The sequence below is a fragment of the Equus asinus genome, chromosome 2 (genome assembly GCF_041296235.1).
Source record: "Equus asinus isolate D_3611 breed Donkey chromosome 2, EquAss-T2T_v2, whole genome shotgun sequence".
Taxonomy (NCBI): Eukaryota; Metazoa; Chordata; class Mammalia; order Perissodactyla; family Equidae; genus Equus; species Equus asinus.
The window spans coordinates 156,792,205-156,815,863 of NC_091791.1; the positions used below are offsets into that span (position 1 = coordinate 156,792,205).

Genomic DNA, 23,659 nt, shown 5'->3' on the forward strand with positions numbered 1-23,659 from the left:
TTTTTTCTTTTTTTCTCCCCAAAGCCCCAGTACATAGTTGTATATCCCAGTTGTAGGTCAGTCTAGTTCTTCTGTGTGGGGCGCCACCACAGCGTGGCCTGATGAGTGGTACATAGGTCTGCGCCCAGGATCTGAACCAGCGAACCCTGGGCCACCAAAGAGGAGTGTGCGAACTTAACCACTGGGCCACGGGGCCAGCCCCTATGTTTATTTTTTAAGTGGAAGGGAAAATAAAATGCTTAATTAACTTCCTGTATCATTTTGCAAACAACTTGACTTGTACTGAGGTCATGACCAAGGGTGAGGCTGAATGAGAGTGGACGAGGGTGACCTATTGACTTCTAAGCCATTTCCAGATCCAGCCTTGTCCTTTCACATTCAGTTCCGGCATAAAGCTCTCATAACCTCTGCTTTCTTTTTCAATCAGTAAGGACCCAAGTAAGGACTTAATGGAATGATGTTAAATAATAAAAATGACTCATACTGATTACCTGTATTATCAATATTGAGAAGCAGAATCTTAAAACCACCCAAGATTGGTGAGAAGGGCAGGGCTAGCTCAAAATCTAAACACCACCACCGTAACCCGTCAAGCCTGCACATGGGTCTTTAGTCTTTGACTTCTTCCCTAAAGTCCTTAAAGTGTTTCTGAGGCCGCCCGACTTTCTACAGCATCTGCCATGTTTGCTCAAGATGAATGAGTTTAGCTGAAGATGAGACCAACTTAAACAGTTCTTAAGACTTAAGTCAGTGGCCTTGTGGCTAAAATTAGTAATTATTGCTAGGAGCTAAGGACTGCTCAGATAGCCGCACCTTGCCTCTCCCATTCAGGCCCTGGAGACAGTGGGCCAGAGCGATCCTGACTCCAGGACGAAGAGCCCTACTTGCAACCCTGAAATCTCACCTTGTTATTTGCTGGGGAGATGTCTCTTTAACAGCCAACCAGTCCGAATGGTGCATTTGCCAAGTGGGAGGGGTATGTCTTCGATCAGCCCAACTCACAGGATTAATTGTCTTATCTCTACTCCTTTCCTCTCCAATCCGCCTTCAGAGCAGAGCGCTGCCAGTTTGTTTGTCCCTTGGCTGTCCTGCTTGCACTCACTGCCTCCTCTCTTTCCCCAGGAAACCTTCTCATGGCTGCAGAGCTGCCCCTAAAGCAAAACTAGAGGCGAAGCCAGCCAGCAGCCCCCTCCTCTCCCACCCCAGCCTGGCGCAGATCACCCAGTTCCAAATGATGGTGTTTCAGGGAAATTCAGCCAAAGGAGCCAGCCTGGACGATCTCATCAACGGCTGCATTCAGTGTTTTGGTGAGTTGGCTAACTGCCCACATGCAGAAAATTCTCTATATTAATTTGTTCTTCCTTAAAAAGTGCTTTATAGAATAGCAGCCTAGATTGTATTTTGGCTTTAAAAATAGCTCTGGAGCCTTTGAAAAGTTGGAGCCTGTGCGCAGTACCGATGGCACATGACTGTGTGGGCGTAGCAGGTCGTGATGAGAGGTGCGATTCAAAGTGAGAAAAGTTCCTGAGGAGAGTTTGCTTTTCCATTTTTCTTGGGACGGAGGTTTTTCTCGTGATGAAAAATATCATGAAACACTGTTGAGCATCTGGTGCTTTGACGTTTTTCTGTCCTTGTGTTCTTGGGGCATGCAAAGCCTGGGTTACATGGGCGGACCCTGTTATCAGACAGAAATTTGAAAGGCTGTGGATCGTTTGGACAGTAAAGTCTTGATGATTCTCCTTACAATCTGGAGGGTAGTTGTGGGATAGGATAGGACCGGGTAAAGCCAGAATGTCTGTGACTGGAAGGTACTGGTTAATAAGCGTTGCAACTGAGGGACAACGATGTGGGAAATAAGCACACAGACACACACCGGTGGTGAATTCTCTAGACGCTGCACCCTGTCATCTCTTGTACTTACCATGAAGGATGCACAACTTAATGCGTCTGCAAAGAGGCCCTATTTTTTTTTTAATTTTATAAGCACTTTCTTTTTTTTCCTCCCCAGTTATTTTATTGAGGTCATGATGGTTTATAACATTATATAATTTCAGGTCTACATTATTATTTATCAGTTTCCGTATAGACTGTGTTGTGCTCACCATCATTAGCTTAATTTTTTATAAGCACTTTCTTTTGATTGTTATTTATAGTGAAATAGTGATTGAAAAGTACTAAATATTTGCTCCCCTCCAAAAAAGGAATGATGGAAAATTCGTAGATCTCCAGTGTCACCGTTCCCCCTCTGTGCCCCTTTTAGAAGAGGCATCTCCCCTTCATCTCCCACTGTGAAGCAGATGAGCACATATGGCCCAGCCCAGAAGCACGTGTGGCCCCCTGGGAGCCTCCTGGGGTGTGTGTGTGGGCGGCTTGATCAGGTCCCAGGCACACAACATGCAGACCTGCTAGAAGTCAGAACTAGGGCTTATTGGCTGAACATGTTGAGTGCTTGGTCAGACCTTATTTATAGAATCAGGAACGACTTGGCATTTCAGGGGTACTCATTTAGGACAGTTTAGTACAACATCGAAAGGAATAGTTTCAATGATTTTGACCTTGTTGTAAAGCAGTGGTTCTCAAATATTAGTGCAGAATCACCTGGAGGGGTTTTTATAACGTGAGTTGCTGGGCCCCACCCACAAAATTTCTGCTCCTGTAGGTCTGGGGTGGGGCCCAAGAATTTATGTTTCTAGCACGTTCCAGTTGATGCTGATGCAGCTGACTCAAGAACCCAGCTTTGAGAATCACTGCTTTGTTGTTTGTTGTAGACTTTTTAACTTGGAAAAGTGGGAACATACTTATTATTTCTATTTATTTACATCTTTCAGTTAAGGATGAATTTGGGAGCAGAATGAATGGTTTTTCTATTTCAAAATGATCTCCTTAGAAAATAGACATGCAAGGAGATAAACCAGAAGACATGGGAGGCAGTGGCAGCATGGCTGTGATGAGCCATCATTCCTCATGGACTTTACTCTCACCTGGCTCCCAACTTGAATATGCTTGACAGTCTCAGTAGTCATATTTGCTGGCCATTAGCAGGGCACTGTGACCATTTCATGAATAAGAATTTTTATTCTCTTTCCATTTCACTGTTGAGAAAATGGACCACCGATGTCTTTATCATGCGATCTTTCTTCCTCCTGCACCAACAGTAACTGCCAGCTGAGCTTAGGGCTGTTTTCCTAACCTCCAAATAATTATGACGTCAACCTGAACAATACATGACCAATTCTGAAGTCCTTCCCCAAAAGGACCAAGATAAATCCACTCCCTTCAACAGATCCAACAAGGGCAAAAGATGCATTGTTTTCTGCAATATGTTGACTAAAACAAGGACCTTAAAATCTAAAAGCTGTAAAAATCCCATTGTGTCTAAGTCTTTTATCCGTTATCAAGAAGTGTTGATTAAGCCCCTAATTGCATCTGACACTTTGCTGGGCAGTGCACAAGGAGAATTACAGTGACCAAACCCTGTCCCATTATTAGATTTTAGAATACCTGAGAAATGCACTATTCAGAGAAAAATATATACATATACAAAAGATTGGGCAATACTAAGCAAAGGTGTGGAGGAAGAATAAATTCTTTACCATGGAGCGTTTAAGTAAGTTCACTCCAAGGGTGAGGACGTAGGTGAGGGAAGACAGCTACTGGTCCCACCCCTCTTGGGCCATGGGAATGCTGTGGAAAGGCAGAGAGAGCAGCGCAAGGCTTGCGTATGATGTACTGCAGGGTTTCCTGCCACAGAGTTTACATGGAAGAGGCAAAGAAGAAAAGACACCCTGTATTTGGAGGGAATGGGAACCAGCACTTTCCTCCGTGATTGTGACCCTCTGGTTTTCAGTTGATGTGTCTTGTGGGGGGAGGGGAGTGGAGCTTGAGCTCCAGAGATAAGTGGAGCTGGGTATGGGTAGCGGGGCTCATCGCAAAGAACAATCCATGACAGTGTGCGCCCATGCCTCCATAGTTCTCTCTCCCCAGAGGTGGTCTGAGAATAGCGCAAGGAGGCTGATGTTTCTGTTGAATCCTGTCTTACTGGTTATTTTCTCAGGTTTGTAGAGAAAAGTTTTGCGTTAGAATAACACGATCTAGCTTAGCCTTTGGTTCATGAGTTTAGGTGTCTTCTCCTTTTCATACCCATGAGAAGAGAGGGAAATAGTACACGAGAGTGGGGAAACTCTTTTTTTGGTAATCTGTCACTTCAGACCCTGGATTCAGCCACTCCTTTCACCAACCTGAAAAAAGGAGGCAAAAAATGTTTTAAACATAGACTGACTAATTAGTTAATTACTTTGTACTACCTTCTCAGCCTCACCCTCGTGCAGATGCCATGAGGAGGTTCGAGTCGGCTGGAACTGTGCTGTCCAATAAGGTGGCCACTAGCCACAGGTGGCTATTTACATATATGTTTCAATTCATTAAAATTAAATCAAATGTAAAATTTAGTTCCTAAGCCTCAGTAGCCGTATTTCAAGGGCTCAATAGCCACGAGTGGCAGCTACCCCTGGACAGAGTGTATGGAGAATATTTCCATTATCACAGAAAATGTTAGAGAGTGCTGACAGGGGAGATGATTGACTTGAAGGCAAAGGCAACAGACAGATCTTCTGGAAACTGTGGGATTTGCGTTTTTCTAGTGTCTCTATGTAGTAGTCTGGATACTCTCGAAAGCATCATGGGCATTTGGCAGTCGTTCCTGATGGCTCTCTCTTTAGTACTGTTAACCATTAATTACCACCCACACTGTTCTCAAAAGAACTTATTACAACGCTTTTAAGGATGAGTGACCAGCATGTACAAATTAAGGGTACTCTTGAAGGCCTCTAGCAAGGCTTCCAAGGTCACACACAAGGTTACTGATCTGTGATTAGAAACTCACAGCCTTGAGTCATAGTTCACTGCTTTAACCACGAGATAACCCACTCCCACCTTCTGTTTTAATCAGAGGTCATGCTTTACATTCTCACCATATTATTGCTAGTTAATCCACTCTTCAACTGTGCATAATGAGGCAAATCATCACAACCTGGTCCACTTATGTCAAATGTGTGTGAATCACACCATCTGTTTCAGAGGTAGAGAAGACCTATGAGATCATCTGGGCTTTTTTTTTTTTTTTTTTGAATGTTTTCACTTTGTAAGAGGGTTGCCAGCATTTGAGGCCAAATGGAAGCCTTCAGATGTCCAAATTCAGAAAGTGCTTTCCTTGTCCCCTTCGGAATGCAAGACAGCTTCTGACAGCATCAGAGAGAAACCTGTAGACGTGTCCTCAGCAGGCAGTGCTCTTGCTCCAGGTGGGCTGTGGGAGGAAACTGTGTCTGTCTTACCACTCAGTGTGAAGAGAAACACAGCTCAGCAGTGTCTTATATTGATAGAGTGGTTTTTAGTTTTCCTTGGAGTTCCATATGTATTGACTTTCTTTTAAACTCAAAATGACTCTGAAATGGGCAGATCAGGTGTTATTGTCCTGTTGGACAAATAAGAAAATAAATCAAACCTCTGAGGCTTGAAACTACCTGCCTCATGCCCCAGTCTAAAAAGAAAGTATGCCCCTCCTGTGCTCCTTCTCCTGCCCACAGCAGCCACTTGCAGCCTGAGCTCAGTGTGCTCTGGTCCCCCTCCTGGGACAAGCCTCCCTTCACTCCAGGGAGACCTGCATGCCACACAGGACAGGCTGCACCCTGGGCCCACTTTCTGCAGGCCTGGTCTCCCCCAGATTAGAAATTCAACTCCATTCAATACAAGAAAAGTTTATTGGACCCGGTCTATATACCAGGTGTCTGTCTGACATTCTCTCTTGAACAAAGTGTTAACTAATTAAAATTACCACGTGCATTGTACCAATACTATCCAAAGGCCTCCCAAACTAATAGGTATATTTCCTGCACCGTGGAGCAGTTGGATGTTAAAAGCATTTTATAGACTTCAGCTTATTAAGGGTAAAACACTACACCTGTTTTTAAAATTGGAGTCAAAGAAGGCAAACACACGCTTGTCGGGATCACACACAGTTCCCTCCGTGGCAAACAGAAGCTCAGATATTCCTTACCGCTCTGCAACTTAGAGTCAGTACCCCAAAGCGAGGCACTCAGAGGCAACAGGAACACAGGACCGGAAGCCAAGGGCTGTGACCTTGCTGAGAATGGACAACTCCAAGGAACAAAACCAAGTGTAGGGTCAGGAAGGGACCCGAAGGCTTGGCCACTGTTGACGACGGCCCTTCCTGAAGAAGACCACAGCTGTCTCAGTAGCCTCCTCAGTGGAACCCCCAGTCACTGGGAGTCCAGGCCACAAGGTTTCACATGTAAAGGATGGTCCTTGGGCACCCACGTCCTCAGGCTTCTAGGCATCAGCATCTCCCAGGCATGACTGTTAGCCTTCCGGAGTGAATTCTGTGATCAAGACGGTATTTCTTCCAAGGAACTTCTGTGCTGCCTATTTGACAGGCTGGCATCACCCAGTGCCCCGGGCTGCGGTGCCTGCCCTCTCATGGCTAGGGGTTACGGTGACTGCCAGGCCTGAGACAGGAGGAAAAGGGATCATCCGGGCTCTCCTGTGTGGTGGTGTTTATAGGAGACCTCCCTCTGTAATAGAGAACAGGGGCAGTCTTAACAATGTTATGCATAAGGTCGACAATGTCTCAGGAATTCTGAGCATTTTAGTTCACTAAGTCCATCCAGAGAGATGAGATTTACTGCTGAGAGAAAGACAGAGACAGTCAGACAGACAGACAATAAGCCGATGGTGGTTGAACACTTACTTACTGTGGGCTCTGTAGGGTACTGGGCCTTTACCTGAATTGGTTCCATTACTCCTCATAATGACCGTGTGACATGGTTATGATTTTGCTTTTTTATTTATTTATTTATTTTTTCTTTTCTTTTTTTTTTTTTTTTTGCTGAGGAAGATTTGCCCTTAGCGAACATCTGTTGCCAATCTTCCTCTTTTTGCTTAAGGAAAATTGTCACTGAGCTAACTAACATCTGTGCCAGTCTTCCTCTATTTTATGTGGAATGTCGCCACAGCATGGCTTGAGGAGTGGTACTAGGTCCGCACCCAGGGTCCAAACCTGTGAACCCCAGGCCACTGAAACAAAGCGTGTGAACTTAACCATTGAGCCACTGGGCCAGCCCCCGCTTTGCTTTTTTAATTAAGAAGGGATTGAAGCTCAGAGGTGTTAACCTGTGAGAGGCAGCCCAGCTCATTAGTGGGAGAGGCACCGAGAGCTGAACTCTGGTCACTTCACCTCTGAGGCTCGCGTTCATTCCCCTCAACCAGAGCCTCTCCAGCTTTGACGTCAGGGGTGTGTTCAACGTTCAGATTCCTGAGGGTCAACCCCAGAGCTTTTCATTCAGCCGGCTGACACTGTGGTTTTGATGGAGGTGACCCATGGGCTGATTCTGAGAAATACTGTCCTATAGCACACTTGCTTCTTGGACGCCCCAGGGGATTTTCTTGGAAAACATGGAAAACCTGAAGGGTACAGATCCTCTGAGAAGCAATAGAGGAAGTAGGTTTGTCCACTGCATGAACTAGAAAAGGGCCTGGGGAAGCCAGCGTCCTGGACATCTCTAAAGCAATCTGGCCAGATCGAAGTAGAGCGAGGCCCTGCCCGTGAGCATTTGCAACCCTGGGACCACTTCTACCGGATTCTCCTGCCTTGCTATCCCTTCTCCACTGCAGAAACTCCCTTGAGAACTTCCCACTGTCGGTGCTTTGGCCATGGAAATAAGGAGAATGGGGGTGTCTCTCATGACTACCGTTTGGTTCTTTGCGCTCATGGCAGCTTCCTGGTCTGCATTTCCACTTGAAGCCACACTCAGACCCGTTTCCTGTGGTGCCGCTGGCCCTTACTCCCTAGGGTATGCCTGTTCCCCAGGGGTCAGAGGCCTAGAGGAGGGGCTTAGCTGAGGGGAGCTGGAGAGGCGCTTCCTCTAAGTACTCCTCCAAGAGCGCCACTTTGCCAACAGATTTCTTAAGGGCCTGCAGTGACATCAAGCTTATCACGTCTGTGATGGAAACACTCTAGGAAATGGTGTGGAAGCAAAAGCAGTGTGTACATAGTTGACTGAAACAGCAGCGACTGGGCGTGAGACCATTGGAGAAGGCCCTCTGAAGTGCAGGCCCCGCCTCCTGGGGGTCAGACGTGCCCGCTTCTGCCTGGAACAGTTACAGCTGCTGGACTTTGGGCCTTGGTCTGCAGGTTGTTTGGGCCACCACCCAGTTGGGTTGTCCTAGAGTGGCGGGGAGGAACACTGGGAAAGAGCAAGAGTGTAAACAGAGCCAGCTTCATGGGCACATGGCCTGTGTCGATGCCCAGGACATCACGCTCCATTTCGTGCTGTTACAATCTTGAAAGTCTTAATCTGCAAGAGCAGAGCCTTAAATTTTCAGAAACTTTGCAAGCCACTTGTTAACACAGCCATGATTAAAAGTTAAATTGTATAAATTTACAATACAATAAAAATAAAGATAAATCCTCAAAACTCATCATTTCCTAGGATATGACCATATTTGACTATTATCTCTACTGTGGAGGTTATGTCTGTCGTACCGTATGGTGTGAATGCTATATAGTGGTATGCTGTGGTCTGTGCATCTCTTCCCAGCTCCACATTCAGTGAGGTCATGCTAGTAGCTTGACGTTGCCTGCGTTGGGAGAATTTACACCGTGGGAATGGGCAGACGCTCCTAATCAGGGCTTTCTCTTAAACCTCACCCCTGGAGAGGCCATTGTTGAACGTGAACCAGCACGCTGCTTTCTCCCAGCTACAGAGGATGCTCAGGTAGCAGAGTGTCGAGGTGGAAGGGGACGCTGAAAACTGGAAATTTTCTTTTGAATCACCTAATCAGGAGAAAGTAAGAATTATTTACCATCCTTTTGCTTCTTTCCTGTAAATATCTTATAAAACAACTCTCCGTGTGTTCTTCAAAGAAGAGGAACAATATATCTTTGAGAAAAGGAAATGAAATATCAGTGAAGTTGAGAAATTTTTTAAAGAAGTGACAATGGAACTTAAAAAGTAAAACTGAGAGATTCTTATTCCATAGTTGAAGTTATGACTGTGTTTTCTTTTTTTCTCTTTAATTTACCTCCTCTAAAAATTCTCCGTGATTAAACTATTCCTTATTTCTGACTGACCAAACCTCGATTTTGTGAACTTCTGTTCTTGGTGTGTTATCTGCCGTGTCTGTTTGTTTCTGATTCCATCTGTTTAATCATTTGCCTCCATTTCCCGCTACATGTTAACAGGTACTATTGATATACATATAACCAAGCTTTTGTTAAGTGTGTTCTCATAAGTTTGCTAACGATATTTCCAATTTTGTGAATGACTGTTCCTATCCTTTGCCTATTTATCACTTGCTGCTTGATGTTTTTATTATTAGAGGTTTGCAAAAGCTTTTTATGTAAAAAAGCTATTAACTCTTTGAATATCATTTGCTAAAGGCATTTTCCTCCATTCTCATTTCCATTTTTATGTTAGTTTGGGGATTTTAATATACAGAAATTTTTATGCAATTAAATTTGTCCATATTTCCTTTATCTTTTCCTTTATTAACTCTAAACTCAAAAAAATACCCCTATTCCAAAGATTTGGTGACTATTCCATTATTTTAATCAAAATTACATTAAATCCATTGTATGATATAATTCCATATTGCACTGTTGTGGATGATCGATAAAAGTTTGTCTATCAATTTTTGCTGGAGAAAAAGAAGCTTCCAGTTTTGTTTCTGAGGTTGCATTGGCTTAAAACCAGAGCGCTGGACCATCACTTTGTAACTCTGTGCCTCAGTTTCCCCTCACCGTGACACTGTTGAAATGATTTCTGAGACTCAAGATGTCTGGGAGAAGGTGTGATGAGGTCTCAATCATGATGCTGAATGTGAATTTGAAGAAAGTCCTTTAAAAATTAGTATATTTAAAGAAATTACTTTTAATCTGTTTAAAGAGCCCGTATCTTTAGAGTGGAGACGTAGAAAGCCAACCAAATTTAAATCCGTTCTTTCAAATTAATAAAATAGACTGAGTCTGTATTGTTCTTACGTAGACTTTTTTATTGTGGTAAAATATACATAACATAAAATGTACCACTTATGTGGACTTTTAAAGTCTTATTTTAGTAACAATTAACTTTTGAGTATTTACTATGAACCATACAGTGTTCATATTAATGTATTTTGTATGCATATTCTCATTTAATTCCCACTCTTTTGTAAGTTCTTGTATTTACAAAGATCTGACTGTAACTTAGCTCTCATATTTACTTTTTAAATTTCAATAACTTTAAAAATTATTCATGTTCTCTGTAGAAAACTTAGAAAATACAAACTAGGAAAAAGGAGAAAATTAGTCATCCATTCTACCACCAAGAGCAAGATAAACATTATTGACGTTGTTGGCTGTATCTTCCTAGATTGTCTTCTGTGCATATTTATATGTACTACAATCACATTAACTTTTAAATGGTAGATTCTCTATAATTAACTTTTTGCTTTCCATAATTCACATTGGAAACAATTATGATCTTAAAGTTAACATGAGTGTTTATAAAGAGGCGTGCTAGCACACAAGTTGCTATCTTTTCCTAAAATTGATTTTAAAAAATAATTCTGGCATAATCCCTTCAAATATGGGACATAAAAGTGAAGGTTGCTTGGCAACTAAAATGATTTTAATGAGGAATTAAAGACATTCAAGAAGAGAAGAGTAGTTACTCATTTCTTTCCAATGCTCCACACTAATTATGACAACCATGGCTGATTATAGCTATAATAAATGAAGGCACCAAAAACTGCTTTCATTAACTTAAAATTCTAGGGGTGAGGTTTTTTGGGTTCTTTTTTTATGCATAGGGAAAGTCAGATGGGTTTTGTTGAAGATACGCTTTACTTTCAGAAACAATGAAGAAATCTTGCATCTTTATTAACTTTCTAAGAGAATCTTAAGAAGTAGCAACTGCAAAAGATACATAGCAGAGACAGGAAGATGCTACACTTTGGTACATCTGTGATTCTTTTGTGGAGTAGAAGAGACGTGAGCAGTGGTGTTGGCGAGGCCATGTTGTGCACTTTGGTTTTTTCCAGAGTGTGGTCAGGGACCCTGGGGAGGTTACTAAGGTTCTTTCCAAAATCTTCAGGCAGAAGATGCTGCCAGGATGGAGCTTGAATTGGAGGGACACCAGTGATTCACTGAAATGGACAAAAGGAGTAGAGAAAGATACTATTCTTGACGGGGGAGGGGACAGCAGAGATCGCCAGTTTTACAGTGAAGGAGAGAATGGAGTAACCATAGTAATAAGGCCATCAGGGATGAAGTCATCTGGGAATTTCTGGGGTGCAGGAGCAAAGGTAGCTATGTCTGGTTTCCCTTCACTGATGTCTCTGGACGACCATCTGGCTCTTGTTTTTATAATCTTGTGAGCAGCCCCATTTTAAGGGGGCACCCAGGCCCTTTAGGAAGCCAAGATATGTCCCAGCATTATCATTTATGAGTCTATCTTGTTAGAATGTAGTTACAGACCACAGAGCATCCTTAAATATGATGAGCAATTAATAATTTCGGTTAATTTTGCATTCACGTATTTAATGCAAAGTGCATAGGTACTTTTTCGTGCTCCCTCGCCCTCTCCCTCCCCAGTTCATTTGTATCACAGGTTCCAGATTTACTCCATCCAAACCTGCCTTGATGGGTTCACCATTTACCTCCACTCCCAAGAGTTCAGGCTATGCAGCGAGTCACTCCAGCTTCTTGTGCTGCTTCCCAGAAGATAGCTGTGGTACCCATGACGCTGGCTGCCGGACTCTGTCTTCCATTATGGCTAAGGATGAGCTGAGCGCTTGGTCTCTGAGAGTGGCTCTGGTTCTCCTGACTGTTTGGCGCTGCTTTAAGCCCCAAGAAGGAGCTCCCCACATATACGTGCCTGTGGTTCCCCCGCTCTCTCTTGTCCCTAGTGGCTTAGAGGCTCGTCACCTGGTCAGCAACCACTAACATCTACCTGAGATGGACTTAGCTTCAGTTAACTGAGAAAATGCCCTCAAAATTGCAAGAAAGATGGAGGAGGACCCTCTGGACTAAAAGAGACTTAAGGGACATTTCAACCAGTCATGACGTGTGAACCTTTTTTCTAAAATTTGTGTTTATGTGTACATGTTTGCACACAAATTATATTATAATATAATACAATTATATTATTATATAATTTTTTGTATTTGGAAATCTGTGTGCTGACTGGATATTTGATGATATTAAGAAATTACTATTGGTTTTAGGCATGTTAATGATGCATTGGGTTTTTTTCCTTGAGTCCTTATTTTTAAAAATAGATGCCGAAATAGTTGCTGATAAAAGATCTTGTTTGGGATTTACTTTAATATGGGAGGGGGAAGTGAGTGGGGTCCAGATGGATCAGAACTGGCCGTGTGCTGATCATTGTTGAAGCTGGTTGAGTCTGTGGAGGCCCCTTGCATTGTTCTGCCTACTGTGGTATATGCCTACAATTTGCCATAATAAGATTTTAAAAGTAAAAGTGCCCTCAAACCTAAGAAAAATCCATGATTAAGAATTACAGAAAATTCAGGGCCGGCGCAATGGCACAGCAGTTAAGTTCACACATTCTGCTTCAATGGCCTGGGACTTCAGTGGCCGGTTCGGATCCCAGGTGTGGACCTATGCACCGCTTGGCAAGCCATGCTGTGGCAGCATCCCACATATAAAGTAAAGGAAGATGGGCATGGATGTTAGCTCAGAGCCGCTCTTCCTCAGCAAAAGAAGGAGGATTGGTGGCAGATGTTAGCTTAGGGCTAATGTTCCTCAAAATAAAATAAAATAAAATAAAAAGAATTACAGAAAATTCAAAGGAATCTATTGTCCTAATTTTCTTGGTTGATGAAATAGAGTACCATGTTTGTGTTAAAGAGGAGAGAGGAAAGAATAAAACTGGGCTACTTCAGTTCCACACCACTGAAATAACATATTCGTGTCCTGTACATGACGTCCCACCTCACCTTCAGCCCCTTCCCTGCTCAACACTGAGATGTTGAATTTCCAGTATCCAGAAAGACAAAAAATAAAACTGGAAAGTTTAATCTTCAATCCTACTGTCAGAGGCGGGGGTTGGAGAGAATGTAACACTCTCCTCCCCACCCCACCTCACCCCGCCCCCCGACACCCAGCGTGGACCAGGGCAATGCCATGGCCATGGTACAGCCTGATTTCAGCAAGGCAGTAAACAGATTACAGCCGAGACCATGGGAGGCCACACAGCGTCGTGGTCTTTGGAATCCAGTCCTGACTCTGCCATTTACCAAGTGTTGACCTCACACGAGTTATTTTACTGTAGTTTTCTCATCTGCAAAATGAATAATATTGGTGAAAATTCTTAAAGATTGTTCTACTTTGGGTGAAAATTAAATAAGCTTGTCTTAGTTGGAGTTTTCCCAGAAGCAGATTCTGTGACAAGGATTTGAATACAAATAGTTGACTTTGGAAGATGATCCTGGGAAGAACTGGACGAGGAACAGGGAAGCAGCTTATAAAGGGTGCATTGTCAAGTGAGTTGTTACTCTGGAGTCAAGGTAGAAGACTTTGGAACCATCCTACCCAGGGCAAAGGAGCTGGGGGATTTATATACCAAGTTCCAGCAGTCGTTGGCTAAGGGCTGCTTCTAGGGGGTTTTAACCCTCCAGCACTGCTGGCCTGCCTTGCACACAGGTGGAGGTGGGACGGGCCGCCAGAGCAAGCCCCCTCGGGCAGGTAGAAGTTGGGTGAGCATCTACTGTAATGATAAAGCCTGAGACTATATGGGTGGGGCACTGACAGCCTCTGCTACAAAGTCAAAAAGTAAATGCTGAACAAGGGCAAATATAGGCTACATAAAAATCTAGATAAACAGATTCATAGCTGGCTAGTAATCATACTCAAAGTGTATACATACAGATATGGGTATGCATGGATGTCATTCTGCAGGTATAAACATTTATGAGTAGCTCTGGACATTTTCATCACACTTAAATGCAATCTATGTTTTTGTTAGACACACTGATGGGAATGATAGGTACATTAGATGAAAATTAAAATTCAGCAAGATCAATAAGGTAGAGCAAAGAACTTTGACAAACAGCACTTCAATAGGAATAAGTGTCTTTTAAACTGAAGTTTAAAAATTTTGTTTTGTGGGACCAGCCTGGTGGCGCAGAGGTTAAGTGCACACGTTCTGCTTTGACGGCCCCGGGGTTCACCGGTTCGGATCCCAGGTGCAGACATGGCACCGCTTGGCAAGCCATGCTGTGGTAGGCGTCCCACATATAAAGTAGAGGAAGATGGGCACAGATGTTAGCTCAGGGCCAGTCTTCCTCAGCAAAAAGAAGAGGATTGGTGGTGGATGTTAGCTCAGGGCTAATCTTCCTCAAAAAAAAAAAAATATATATATATATAGAGTTTCGTGTATGTTCTGGATGGAGGAAAACTGGATTAATTGTCATTCTTGCAAAAAATACCAAAGGATTTTAGTACATTGTAAATGTAACATGAGCCAGTAGTGTCATGTATCTTCTCAAAAGGTTAAAATAACCTGAGATCGTATTTATAGAAATAGACTTTCCAGGTTAAGAGGCTAATACCCTAGTTGTATTCTGAGGTCCAGTCCTAATGATGGCACATAGTAACTTTTTGCCCTTAGCAAATTTTTTAACGTTTCTGAGACTCAGTTTGCATCAACACGAAAGTTAATACATAATCCTTGTATTGTTGTGAAGTAGGTATCTTAGTAGAAAGAAAGCCTTTTTGTAAAATATTATCAAAAGGCCATTACACAGTAGATACTCAAAAATAGTAGCAATCGTTATTACTATACACAAATGTTTGTGTACTGCTCCCTCAGATTAATGCAGACTGCCAAAGGATGCAAAATGGCATCCCGCAGATACAGGATGCAGATTTCTGGTTAGAGTGGCTGTGTCAAAAATGTTACCGAGATGTCACCATAATAGATACAAGCAGGTGTGGCCTAGTAGATAGTGCTGTAATTTAAAATTTCACATAAATTTGAGCTTTTTAAAAAATTCTATTTTAAAAAACACCTTTTTATTAATAGGTGTTCCAGTAAATAAAACACAAAAAGTAATTATTTTTCAAAATATTAGTCAGGACAATGACAAAAATCCAACAAGAACTATCTCATGGAATTTATTAGAGTTCATCCAAGAAAATTAGGGCAATAGATTCCTTTGAATTTTCTGTAATTCTTGTTATTTTATTTTATTTTATTTTGAGGAAGATTAGCCCTGAGCTAACATCTGCCACCAATCTTCCTTTTCTTGCTGAGGAAGATTGGCCCTGAGCTAACATCCATGCTCGTCTTCCTCTCCTTTATATGTGGGACGCCTACCACAGCATGGCTTGACAAGTGGTGCATAGGTCTGCACCTGGGATCCGAACTGGCAAATCCCAGGCCACTGAAGCAGAACGTGCAAACTTAACCAGTGCACCATCGAGCTGGCCCTGAATTTTCTGTAATTCTTAATCATGGATTTTTCTTAGGTTTGAGGGCACTTTTACTTTTAAAATCTTATTATGGCAAATTGTAGGCATATACCACAGTAGGCAGAACAATGTAAGGGGCCTCCGTGGACTCAACTAGCGTCACATAACTAAAAGCACGGGAAGAATACAGGATGCTTGTAGGCCTTGGGAGCATCTGAAATTAGGAACTGGAACACCACCAGGAAGTGCTCGCGTTTATTTCTCTCTTTCTCGCTGACTTGCTTCTCTCTGCGTGTCGGCTAATCATTCTCTTTCATGGAAGGTTTGTTTCCACCATGGACAGGGAATATAGCACTAACAGCTGCGAATCCTGTGTCTCTTACGATTAGAGATTTAATGTGTTTTCCTCAAGTTCAATGAAAAAATTGCCAGGGAAGAACTTTGATTGATTCACGTTGGGGCAGGTGGCTACTGCTTGAACCAATCAGCTATAGTCACAGGGGTGGAGTAATTTAAGAATGGAGCATTTCAAAGATCATACACCATGATCAAGTTGGATTTATACCAGGGACACAGGGATGGTTCAACATCCGCAAGTCAATCAACGTGATACACCACATTAAAAAAATGAGAAACAAAAACCACATGATCATCTCAATAGACGCAGAGAAAGCATTCGGCAAGATCCAACATCCATTTATGATAAAAACTCTCAATGAAATGGGTATAGAAGGAAAGTACCTCAACATAATAAAGGCCATATATGACAAACCCACAGCCAACATCATACTCAATGGGCAAAAACTGAAAGCCATCCTGCTGAGAACAGGAACAAGACAAGGGTGTCTACTCTCACCACTCTTATTCAACACAGTACTGGAGGTTTTGGCCAGAGCAATTAGGCAGGAAAAAGAAGTAAAAGGAATCCAAATAGGCAATGAAGAAGTGAAACTCTCACTGTTTGCAGACGACATGATCTCATATATAGAAAACCCCAAAGAATCCATTGGAAAACTATTAGAAATAATCAACAACTACAGCAAAGTTGCAGGGTATAAAATCAACTTACATAAATCAGTAGCATTTCTATACCCTAATAACAAACTAACAGAAAAAGAACTCAAGAACACAATCCCATTCACAATTCCAACAAAAAGAATAAAATACCTTGGGGTAAATTTAACCAAGGGAGTGAAAGACCTATACAACGAAAACTACAGACTTTCCTGAAAGAAATTGATGATGACATAAAGAGATGGGAAAGACATTCCATGCACATGGGTTGGAAGAATAAACACAGTTAAAATGTCCATTCTACCTGAAGCAATCTACAGATTCAATGCCATCCCAATCAGAATCCCAATAATGTTCTTTACAGAAATAGAACAAAGAATCCTAAAATTCGTATGGGGCAATAAAAGATCCCGAATTGCTAAAGCAATTCTGAGAAAAAAGAACAAAGCTGGAGGCATCACAATCCCTGATTTCAAAACATACTACAAAGCTACAGTAATCAAAACAGCATGGTACTGGTACAAAAACAGGTGCACAGATCAATGGAACAGAATTGAAAGCCCAGAAATAAAACCACACGTCTCTGCACAGCTAATCTTCAACAAAGGAGCTGAGGGCATACAATGGAGAAAAGAAAGTCTTTTCAACAAATTGTCCTGGGAAAACTGGACAGCCACGTGTAAAAGAATGAAAATTAACCATTCTTTTTCACCATTCACAAAAATAAACTCAAAATGGATCAAAGACCTAACGGTAAGACCTGAAACCATAAGGCTTCTAGAAGAAAATATCGGCAGTACACTCTGACATCAGTATCAAAAGGATCTTTTCAGACACCATGTCTCCTCAGACAAGGTAAACAATAGAAAGAATAAACAAACCGGACTTCATCAGACTAAAGAGCTTCTCCAAGGCAAGGGAAAACAGGATTGAAACAAAAACACAACCCACCAATTGGGAAAAAATATTTGCAAGTCATGTATCCAACAAAGGGTTAATCTCCATACTGTATAAAGAACTCACACAACTCAACAACAAAAAATCAAACAACCTGATCAAAAAATGGACAGGGGACATGAACAGACATTTCTCCAAAGAAGATATACACATGGCCAATAGGCACGTGAAAAGATGCTCATCGTCACTGATCATCAGGGAAATGCAAATCAAAACTGCACTAAGATATCACCTTACACCCATTAGAATGGCAACAATAACCAAAACAAAAAGTAACAAATGTTGGAGAGGTTGTGGAGAAAAAGGAACCCTCATACACTGCTGGTGGGAATGCAAACTGATGCAGCCACTGTGGAAAACAGTATGGAGATTTCTCAAAAAATTAAAAATAGAAATACCCTATGACCCAGCCATCTCATTACTGGGTATCTATCCAAAGAACTTGAAATCAGCAATTCTAAAAGTCCCATGTACCCCTATGTTCATTGCAGTGTTATTTACGATAGCCAAGTCATGGAAGCAACCTAAGTGCCCATCAACTGATGATTGGATAAAGAAGATATGGTGTATATATACAATAGAATACTACTCAGCCATAAAAAAGGATAAAATTGTCCCATTTACAACAACATGGATGGACCTTGAGGGTATTATGTTAAGTGAATTAAGCCAGATAGAGAAAGACAATCTCTGTATGACTCCACTCATATGTGGAAGTTAAACATGTAGACAAAGAGAACAGATTAGTGGCTTCCAGGGGAAAGGGGTGGGGGTGGGGGGAAATTTCACAAGGTTGTAAACTATCATAATCTCAATCAAAAGTCAAAAAAAAAAAAGGAATGGAGTATTTCTCTCTAGAACCACATGATTGAATTTGGGGAAGGAAAGTTTCCTGAAGGAAGGCTGGTGTTCTGGGCATGCACAGAACAATGTCTGTGTATTGCACCAAAATTTGGAAACATAAGAGTGCAGGGTGTTATTAAATTCAGGCTTAGTCTCCAGATTTTAAAATAGGAATGGAAGGCTGAACAGAGTACAGAGGAGATAAATATTTAAGAAATTATATAGAAATAGAATCTATGAGGATATAAGATGGCAGCATCGGAAAAGAAGATAAATAAGTGGCTTTTTCTTTCCTTTTTGTCTTAACAGTGTTAAGCATAGAAGAGTCAGTGTGAGTTATTTCCCTCCGAGAGGACAGATAAAGAGTAAATGGGTTTAAATTTCAGCAAAGAACTGCAACTTCCCACTTATAAAGGTATGGAACATCAAAACAAGAACTCCCAGTTCTGGCCATAATAGAATATTGGGTATTAGAATTATTTTCCTGCTGTAAACAACTATAAAATTGGACAAAATACGTGAAGCAACTCTTTTTGGGTATTGGAAAACAGGACAGATTTGTGATTGTGGATAAAGTGAAAAGACGTGAGGTGAACTCCAGACTCATCTTGGCTTTCTGCCTGGGGGCAGAAACTGCGGTACAGGGGACTAGAGCCCAGAGGGCAGCATCTCGCCTGGCAGAGGAAACAGAGTTTATGTCCAGGGCTTATGAGATGGCTGGAATTTGCAGAGAAGGTACTGGAGAGAAGGGCTCTCCTTTAGTCTTTGGCCAAATAGTAAACTATGCATGAATATGGTGAGACTCCATGACACCAAATAGTTCCTGGGGGTCTGTAGGTCGTTGGAAGTCTCCTGGTCTGGGAAATATTGCAGTTCCAACCAGCCAGAATGGAGAGAGAGAATACGTTGGGCATTCAGTTGAGACATGGAAAAACTGAAACATAGGAATTGGACTACTCTAGCCCCAGAATGAGAGCTTCTCTTGACCCACCCTAACCAAGCCTAAATTGAAGCCTCGACCGGATCACTTTAAGGCACCAGTAAATCGAATGCCTCTGTAAAGGAACACGATCCAAATTCTCAACATTGTATCCACAGTGCCCAGGGTGTAATACAAAATTACAAGATGTTTAAGAAGCAGGAAAATGTGACCCATAACCAGAAGAAAAAAGGTTAATAGAAATGAACTCGAGAGTTGACACAAACATTGGAGTTCATCATAGATAGAGAATTTGAAAAGCTACTATAAATATGTTGAAGGATTGAAAATGAGGTGAACAGATGGGTAAACTCAACAGAGAAGTGGGAATATTAAAAGGGACTAAATAGAAATTCTACAAGTAAAAAAGAAAATACACCAAAAGGAAAAATTTACTGGATGGGCTTGATATTACATTGGACGCTGGAAAAGAAAAAATCAGTGATATTTGAAAGCAAGTCAATATCTTAGAAGAGACTGAAAAAAATAGTTTCAGGTGATGCAATTAGAGCTTATATGGAAATGAAAGGACCTAAAATAGCCAAAACAATCTTGAAAAAGAATGGAGTAGGAAAACGTATACTACCTGATTTCAAGATTTACTATAAAGCCACAATAATCAAGACCATAGGGTACAGGCTAAGGATAGACAATTATACCAGATGAACAGAATAGCAAATTCAGAAACAAGTCCATATATATGGGCAATTGGTCTTCAGCAAAAGTACCAAAGCAAGTCAATGGAGAAAGGAATGTCCCTTCAACCAATGGTGATCAAACAACTGATCGCAATGAAAAAAGTGAACTGTGACCTGTCCCTCATACCTTACCCAAAAAGTAATTTGAGATGAACGAGAGACTTGAATATAAAGTTAAAACAAATGCCACAGAATGGAAGCAAATACTTGGCATTATATATCTTTGACAAGAACTTTTATTCAAAATATATAAAAAACTTGTGCAACCTAATAATAAAAAAACAAGCATTCCAATTAAAAATGGATAAAGTAGTTGAACACACACTTCCAAAGGAGGATATACAAATGCAAATAAACAGAAAAAATCCTCAACATTGTTAGGCACTAGAAAACATGAATTATAATCACAATGAGATACCACTATACACCCACTAAAAAGACTAAAATTAAGAGATGGACACCAACTGTCGATGAGGATGTGGCGCATCTGGGTTACAGACATTACTGATGGGTTGTAAAGTGATACAGTCACTGTGGAAAACCGTTTAGCAGTTTTGTATAAAGCTAAATATGTACCTACCCTATGGCCCATCGATTCCAGATATTTAGACAAGAGAAGGAAAACATATGTCCACAATATGACTTGTACAAGAACATCCATAGCAGCTTTAGCCATAAAAATCCAAAACTGGAAAGAACCCAAATGTCACTTAACATTAGAAAATAACAAAATATGTTATTTATACAACAGAATACCTACTCATCGATAAAAAGGAATGAACCACTGATAGGGTCAACACTGATTAATCTCAACATTTGCTTCGTGAAAGAAGCATTACACAAAGAATACATACTGTATGATTCCAATTATATGAAATTCTAAAACAGGCAAAACTAATCTATGATTTAAAAAAATAAGAATGATGGCTTTATGATGGGAGGGGGCTAGAGGAACTGACTGGAAGATTAGGGAACTGACTGGGTCATAGAGATATGCTAGATCTTGAGAGGGGTTTGGGTTACATGTGTGTATTGTATTTGTCGGAAGACATCAAGCTGTGCATTAAGAGATGTGCCTTTCACTGTACCTCAATAAGACAGAAGAAGTTGATTAGAGAAAAAATCACCAAAACAGGCTGCCAGAAAACTGGTAGAAGTTCCTTCTGTAGGAACTTTAAGTGGGGGACATCTCCTTTTCACAATCCATGCTTGTGTAGTAGAGGTTGCTAGGAGGGAGAGCCAGGCTCTTCAAGGCAGCAGCAGGTGAGGAGTGAAGATGACTCTCATCTGCTGCACCTCTGCTTTAATCCTTTGGGTTCTTTTGTGATTGTGTGTGGTCGAATACGTGAGGGCCTAGATCAGAGGGGCAAAATGTCTAGTAACTCAGAAACCAGAGCCCCCCTCCAGTGACTCACTGGGGAGGGCTGGGGAGATAGATAAAACCCTGCCAAAAGGAACCTCCTTATTTAATCAAGTGACCTGCTGCTAATGGAATACTCTTTGGAACACCCCAAGAACTACAGAGGTGACATGGCAAATTACTTGAAGGTTAATTCATGAGACCATGCCAGTTTGGAAGAGGGTTTTGTTGAAATCTACCAAGAACCCAAACGTTTCATTTTAATCATCCTTTTGAGTCCATTCCAATTGTTTTACCAGAGTTGTTGAAATACTTTAAAATAGTGTTCAACACCCTCTCCAGGTCCTCTCTCTGGCAGGAGTGGTATTAGTGCTAACAGGCCCAAGAGTTGGGTGGTGGAAAAGGGAAAGAGATGGGTTTAATGTCCTGGATAAAATGCCCCTGTCCAAACAAAGAAGAACAGGGTCAGCCCTGGGTTGAGCTTTTGGGGTCCCTTCAGTAATTCCTGGAAAGTGATGGCCTCCAAGGAGCACTTCCTCGGGTACCACGGACAGAGGGGAAACAGGAGACTGCCCAGAGACTGTTGGCAAAGACCCCCAACCAGGAGAGCCTGTGAAGGCTGCAGGAGAACTGACATCTTTGTTTAGGAGAGTATGAAGGGCTCTGGTCTCTGGCTTCAGGGATAAAATATCACCTCAAAATGTGGCTGTGCAGGCCCCAGGGAGAGGGGAGCTTTGCCAATGTACAATAGGAGCCCCTTGTGGCCCGGATCCATTACCTTTGATCAAGGTCTTCTGGCTACTCCGGGTTGATATCTAATACACTTCAGACTGTGATTTATAAAATAGAACTAACCAAGCCCCACTGAGGAGTCTGCAGTGTGGGCACCAAATCACCTATTTGTTAAGTACTTCCCTTGCATCTAGCCCTGAAAAGAGCTGAAAAACCTCACCAGTGATTTCTGAAATTGGAAGACTCTTCATGGGGTCAAGCTTGGTAGCTTGGGCAAGGAATGACCTAAATCATCCTAATGAAACTTGACTGACCATCGGGTCCCTGAGAGCTTTATTAACCTAAATTCGAGGCCCCATCCCGGGATGTCTTGATGCAGTAGGTATGAGACAAGGCCTTGGATCCCATTTTGGGGGAGGTTGTTTGGTTTGTGTTTTTGTTTTGTTTTTAATCTACCCTGGAGGTCTTGAAAAGTCAGTCAGGTTTAATATATTCATTTGTTTCTGGATAAGTCTGAACATATTCATTCTGAGATAGAAAACCATTGATTATTTTCCCCCCTGAAACTCTCTGAAGGGTGAGTTGTGGTAACTTGTACAGTATTATCATCAAGGCCTCCTCACTAGAAAAAGAGAAAAATTCACCTACTAAAGCCCCCAATTTTAGCTATTGTGAATTTTTTCTTTTCCTTATGACTCTCAGAATAGCTATTATTCTGCAAATATGACTTGAAGAATATTGAAGTCTCCAATACCTTAACACGGTCTTGCCTATGGTTTCCGTAGATAACTAGCTATTTGAAAAGATGGGAGATAAAGAGGAAAAAACACACCAAGTGAGGAAAGCACTGAAGGCCGTCCCTCCCTCACAGTCTACTCTTGACCTATCTGGACTGCCTATGGGGTCATCATTTTACTTAAATCCCTAGCATGCATGAGAGGCAGACATGCCAGCTGGTGCATAGGAAGAGTGACAGATGAAAGAACGATATTTACCCTACGGTGGTAAAAGTCTTAGCCAGCGGGTAAAGTCAAAGACTTGCCAACTCTCAGCCCCATCCTTGCTGACGACTTGTACATTTTCAGGGTCTGAACTTGTTCCAAAAGCAAGTGCTCCAGCCTCCCTGTGACAGATCTCGGAAACCTTAGAGTCTTTGATCCGTGGTAACCATGGATGGTCTTCCATTATGATTCCTCACCTTCAAAAGGAGGAAGGGGACATGTGGACAGGGAAGGAAACCAAGGGTTAAGGGGCTGTGCTGGCAACATGAGGGGGGAAAATATTAACCGCAAGTAACTGAGCTTCCTAAATAACAATGAAATCAGTTGAGTTCAGCAAAAATCAACATTTATTTCATATGCCAAGATGACCTCACTGTAGCAGCAAGTGCACCCACGTGCACATACGCACACACACAGACCACACTGTAGCCTTCAGTTGGTGGCTGTGTGGTTAAGGAAAGACGCAAGTAGAAATTAAAATAAGGTTAAAGGTTCTTTAGAAATGATCCACCTTGAAAAGAGCCCTGAGGGCTGAGGTTGTAAGTCACAAAAAACCTGGTAATTTTACCAGAATACCAAGGGAGA

General features: G+C 41.9%; 1 protein-coding gene across 2 annotated transcripts in view; it reads left to right on the top strand.

Annotated features, from left to right (window-relative positions):
- Nucleotides 1-23,659, top strand: part of RASGRP1 (RAS guanyl releasing protein 1) — a 76,175-nt gene that overhangs the window by 4,079 nt on the left and 48,437 nt on the right. For both annotated transcript variants that reach the window (XM_014847330.3, XM_014847331.3), the window contains exon 2: nucleotides 1,123-1,307. In XM_014847330.3, coding sequence (XP_014702816.1) covers nucleotides 1,123-1,307 — 185 coding nt within the window. The remainder of the gene's footprint in view (nucleotides 1-1,122; nucleotides 1,308-23,659) is intronic.